This window comes from Nannospalax galili, unplaced genomic scaffold (assembly GCF_000622305.1).
Source record: "Nannospalax galili isolate Female #2095 unplaced genomic scaffold, S.galili_v1.0 scaffold1650, whole genome shotgun sequence".
NCBI lineage: Eukaryota > Metazoa > Chordata > Mammalia > Rodentia > Spalacidae > Nannospalax > Nannospalax galili.
In genome coordinates this window covers 134,920-140,919 of record NW_008328118.1, presented here as the reverse complement: position 1 = coordinate 140,919, position 6,000 = coordinate 134,920, and the positions used below count along the sequence as shown (strand labels likewise).

Here is a 6,000-nt window from a genome sequence, read left to right as displayed (position 1 = left end):
GGGGGGGGGGACCGAAGCCAGGGCCTGGAGCATGTTAAGCATACCTTCTTCCGCTGAGCTGCACAGCCATCCTTTCCTCTCCCCACACCCCCAAAGACGTGATTTTAAAGAGAATGTAAGGCAAGTTGAAAGGGCAGCTTATAGGTTTGGCCGTGTTGGAACACAAACGTCTGTGTATATCTAAAGATGACATAACATGGTGTGCCCACCATAATGACAGCGGGGAATCAACAGAAAAGGAAGACGCATTGAGGGTGATTGGGGGTGGGGAGGGCAGCACTGGGGCCTTTCTCGTTCATTTTAATTACTTAACTCTAGGGCTGAGGATGTGGCCCAGTTGGTAGAGCCCTTGCCTATCGTGCACAAAGCCATGGGTTCTGTTTCTAGCACAGCATAAACTGGGCATGGCTGTACACACCTGCAATTCCAGCATTCAGGAGTTTGTGGTCCTCTTCAGCTACCTGGAGAGTTCAAGGCCTAAGCGACATGAGACCACCCAGCTTTTAAAAAAAATTAAATTGGACAGTGTCAACCAAAGACTTGAGTTTTTTTCACCTTAAAAGTAATTTGAGACTTTGAATTGAAACTGTTAAATTCTAAAATGGGCAACGTTAGTTAAAGCCTTGGTTATTTGGATTTCCCCAGTTTGGAATGGGGCTGGGCTGACATTTAGCCATTGTGCTGTTCTTAAGGGGCAATGGCCATGAAATGCAGTTTAATCATAAATAGAATTATGTGAATTATGTGAGGGGGTTTGTCCTCTTTCAATAATGTGACAAAATTAATTACTTCACATTGCTTTTTAATATGCCAATTTGAATATTATTCTTGTTAATTTAGAGAACATTTATTACACAGCATTTAATTTCTTTTTGCTTTGGTATATTCGTGAAATTTGTCTACCCCAGCGTAGCCTTTTCTCTTGCTAAACTGGGTTTAAATTTAAAAGATCACATTGTGGCCGGGCTTGGTGGCACAAGCCTTTAATCCCAGCGCTCGGGGAGGCAGAGGCGGGCGGATCTCTGAGTTCAAGGCCAGCCTGGTCTACTAGTGACTCCAGGACAGCTGGACAGCTGGGCTACAGAGAGACCCTGTCTCAAAAAGACCAAAAAAAAGATCACATTGTATTAGTGGCAGAGCTTTGCAGAACAAGAGCAGGCTATTTAAATTCAGCAAAATCACTTGGGTGTTTGTAATAAAGCATGTGTTCTAGTTTACTTTCTGTTGCTGTGATAAAGCTCAGACCAAAAGCAACTTGAGGAAGAAAGGATTTATTTGGCTTACAGGTACATGCAGATCATCATCAAGGGAGGCCAAGGCAGGAACTGAAGCAGAGACCGTGGAGGAACGCTGCTTACTAGTCTGCTCAGCTACCCTCCTTATACAGCCCAGGGACACGTACCTAGAGATGGCACTACCCACAAAGGAGCTGGACCCTCCTACATCAGTTAGCAAACAATAAAATGCCCCCACATGGCCATGGGCCAGTCTAATGGAGAGGATCTCTCAGCTGAGGGTCCTCTTCCCAGGTGTGTTAAATTGACAACCAAGATTACCCACCACAACATCAAAATGAATATAATTATTTTGGGATTTTTATTATTAAAAAATGAAATATAGGGCCTGGAGAGATGGCTCAGTGGTTACGAACACTGGCTGTTCTTGCAGAAGACCTGGATTCAAATCCCAGCACCCACATGGCAGCTAATAACTATCCTAACTCCAGTTCCAGGGGATCCAACAGCCTCTTCTGTCCTCCATGGGCATTGCACAACACAGGTGCACTTACGTACATGCAGGCAATACACACATACACATAAAAATAATAAATTTTTTTTAAATGAAATTTAAACCAGATGTGGTGACACATGCCTTTAATCCCAGAGGATTTCTGTGAGTTTGAGGCCAGCCTAGTCTACGCAGTGGATTCTGGGCCAACCAGGGTTACATAGCAAGGCCCTATCTCAAAAAAAAAAAGTGTGTGTTCACTTGATTACATAGCTTCTTTTCTATAATGTGAAATAAACTCTGTTATCTGTGTTAGACATAAAGATACTTCCTAGTAATCTTGACATTTGAGTACGGGAAGATTAGTACATATTAGTACATATGCATCTACTAGAGACTGAAATCAGGCACTAAGTAGTTATGACAATAACAAGAAGTAAGCACATGCAGGACTGGCACCTGCTGTGTGCCTGGTGATGAGCGTGATCCTGCTGTTTCTCATGCACTGTTTGCAGAGCAGGTACTTGTTCACATTGCTGTTCTCGCCACGTTAGAGTAGCAAGACTAAGGGTGTCGATCTGCAGATGAAAAGAAAGATCAAAACCATCTCTTAGGCTAGATTATTAGAAACATGGAGATTGTGCCAGTAATCCAAATGTAAAGATGGTAGTGCTGCCACCAGCAACTGAAATGGGGGCAGTGTGCGTTGGAAGGCCCACGAAATGCGTGTGGTGACTACGATACAGGGGACAGAGAAAGCAGAGGAGGTGAAGGGAGTGACACACTGAGGGAGAGAATGAGCAAACAGGAGCGGGCACTGCTCCATATGAAGACATTGGGGGAGGTTCACTAATATTCACCTTATTGCATTTGGGACCGTAGGGGGGACCCGTTAGGACTGGGAGGGAAGGTGAGAGCCATCAGTACAATGCAGTCAAGGCAGGAGAAAGAGGAGACATGGGGCAGGAGGACAGCCTGGATGATGGGGCTCACCAGAGTCCAGGGACAGGAGCACCAAAGACTGGGTCAACCAGGAAGCAACAGCCACTTTTAGGTAGAGAGGGCACACACGAAGGTGGGGGCCAGTACTTGTTGTTAGTCACTATCAGTGATGGTTCTTAATTAGGTTTCTGTAAGCAGACACCATCAGGGCTGTCCTCCAAGTAACCAGCCTGTGTGTTTCAATCCTTCAGGTGGTATTGGAATGCTATGTCAGAAAGGACTTGGTCTACACCAAAGCCAATCCGACGTTTCATCATTGGAAGGTTGATAATAGGAAGTTTGGACTTACTTTCCAAAGCCCGGCCGATGCTCGAGCCTTTGACAGGGGAGTAAGGAAAGCAATCGAAGACCTTATAGAAGGTATTGGATTTGTCACTGCACCCTTAGTGGGACTGTGGGGACGTTCCAGATTCTTTCTAATTCCAACAGCCTGCCATCTGTATTTGCGGTTTGTTTGCAGGAGGGTTTGGGACCAGGTCATTGGCTACAACAACTTTCAGAACACCCGAGGAAAGTGGTTAGAGATGGTGCAGGGGAAAGTGATGGCTTTCTGAGTGAGCTTTCCCATTGGTTAGTGTGCTCTGAGTAAACAAGCAGCCCTGGATTTCCATGTGGTGCTGACTATTGAGAGGGTCGCAGCTGCTGTTGAGATTATTAACTATTTTATGTAAGTAGCTAATGTACAGTTTGAAAGGATGCATTAAAAGAACAGAAACCAGGCCAGGCATGGTGGTGCTTTAGTCTGAGCACTCTGGAGGCAGAGGCAGGCAGATCTCTGTGAGATCTAGGCCAACCTGGTCTACATAGAGAATTCCAGGCCAGTTGGAGCTAAAGGGAGACACACAAAAAGAACACTGGAGAAATGATTCAGTGGTAAGAGCAACTGACTGCTCTTGCAGAGGACCCAAGTTCAATCCCCAAAACCCACATGGTGGCTAACAATCATCTAAAACTCCAGTTTCAGGGGCTCCAACACCTTCTGGCCTCCACAGGCATTGCACTCACAGGTACACTTACATACATGCAGGCAAAACAATCATACACATATAAAAATAAGTAAATAAAAAAAATTTTAAGGCACAGAAGCCATATATGTGATTTGAATCCTTAACAAGATAGAACTCTGCACAGCAAGAATAAATGACTTCTCTTGACTGTAAATGCATACAAACAGTAGACAATTTATATACTATTCAGCAGTTTTTTAAATGGCTTAGCTGGTAATTGTTGTAGTGCATGCCTGCCAACCTGAATTCGATCACTAGAGCTCACAGTGCAAAAAGGGAACTGACTGCTGCAAGTTGTCCTCTGCCTGCTACATTCCAGACCTGGAGCAGTGCACATGCGCACACGCATGCACGCCACCACTAATGATAACTTTATAGTTTATGAACAGCCTCCAGCCATTACTAACAATGAATTATGTTATACATAATTGATTTTTTTTGAGACAGGGCCTCTCAGTAGTGCCAGCTGACCTGGAACTCACTATCTAGACTAAGCTGGCCTCCATCTCACAGAGATCCACCTGCCTCTGCCTCCCAAGTGCTGGGATTAAAGGCATGCGCCACCTCACCCAGCTCAGAAGAGAGAAAACATTTTATTGTTGATTTTCTAGCAGTGATTGGAAGATCCTGGAACAGACACCATGAAATAACTCAGCTTATTTTTAACTGTTAGGAACACTGTGCAGAGGCAACACTGCTTTACATGAACCTGTTAAAGCAAAGGCCACCTCTGCCTGGGGCCCTCACTCAGTGCAGGCAGTGCTCATTGAATGAGTACTGAACCTGGAAGGGCCACCAGTGCTCACAGCGGGCTTGATTGCAGCCCTCAGCTACAGTATTTAGTATTCTGAATCCTCCACTTCAGCACACTCGGCTATCAAATCATGGAATTCAAGGTGCCAGGGCCCTGTGGAGAGACAAATACCAAGCAAGAGCTAGAAATGCAAAAAAAATTAAGTAAATTTCTCTTTTAGGCCTATCTATTGTGTATACAAATTAAATGTTCTTTTGGTCAATTAAATTGACCCCCAGATTACTGGGTGCTGTTAGTTATTTGCAGACTGGATAAAGGGGTGAACAAGTAAATTGGACTTGAATCACCAGGTCAATTCATGATGAGGTTTGATGGATTTTTCTGGGAGGCAGAAGCAGGCGGATCTTTGTGAGTTCAAGGCCAGCCTGGTCTACATAGTAAGTTCCAGGACAGCTGAGGCTACAGAGAGACCCTGTCTCAAAAAGACAAAACAAACAAGCAAACACACGAACAAAATTTTATATATATATATATATAGTTTTTAAAATTTCTGGGGATATAGCTCATTGGCAGAGTGTTCCTGGCATACATGAAACCCCATGTTTAGTCCCCAGTACTTCCAAAAAAAAGAAAAAGAACATAAAATGTGCTTTTTAGGGCTGGAATGTGGCTGAATGGTAGAGTACCTGCCTAGTATGTGTAAGGCCCTGGGTTCAGTCCTCAGCAATGGGAGGGGAAAAAAGAACCCATCACCTCCACCATTCTTAATACTTTGTAAATGGTTTAATTCAGTTATCCACAACTTGATTGCATTTCTGTCTTTTTAGGCTCAACAACCTCATCTTCCACCATCCATAACGAAGCTGAGCTTGGTGATGATGATGTTTTCACAGTAAGTTCCCTTTGCCCTTTGATTCCCACATTACATGATGAATATCAGAGAACGTTCCCATTGAGGACACAGGAGACACTTTGCAATGTGGCACCTGCTGTTGCCGTGTCTGCCATCACAGACAACGCTGTCTTGCCCCAACTTTCTGTGTGCCGGTCCTCCCCGTGTGCATGCCGCAGTTCCCTGGGGCAGCCCACAAGTGCCTACTCCACCCAACTGTCCCAAGTTCAGATCCTGAGGGCTTCTTGCAGATTTGGGGCCAGCTGCTCTGGTTTGCCCAGAGTAGTCCCTACTCATGAAGAGCCCTCCAGTCTCAGGCAGACCAGGACGGCTGGACACCCATCTTGGAATCTTTGGCTACCACATTCCCTGGCACTGAAAAGAAAGCCAGAAGGACCTCTTCTGGTAATTCCACTTTGCACATGAAAGACTTGGAAGTTGGACTGGGGTTAGGAGGAAAGGACTTAGTATTTTGACATAGCTTCAGTAACTGGGGGCAAAATGATTTCTCAACTTCCTTCTCCATGGAAATCTTATGCATCTAAGGAGTTAACTAACGAGTGAGTTGGTGTCAAGCTGCATTTTCAAACTCAGACCTTGAACCACAAAGAGAAAGG

The 6,000-nt window shown here is 44.8% G+C and overlaps 1 protein-coding gene across 3 annotated transcripts in view; it reads left to right on the top strand.

Annotated features, from left to right (window-relative positions):
* Spred2 (sprouty related EVH1 domain containing 2) overlaps positions 1-6,000 on the top strand; it is a 112,313-nt gene that overhangs the window by 83,967 nt on the left and 22,346 nt on the right. For all 3 annotated transcript variants that reach the window (XM_029554589.1, XM_008852587.3, XM_008852673.3), the window contains 2 exons: positions 2,922-3,090; positions 5,319-5,383. In XM_029554589.1, the coding sequence (XP_029410449.1) occupies positions 2,922-3,090; positions 5,319-5,383 (234 nt within the window). The remainder of the gene's footprint in view (positions 1-2,921; positions 3,091-5,318; positions 5,384-6,000) is intronic.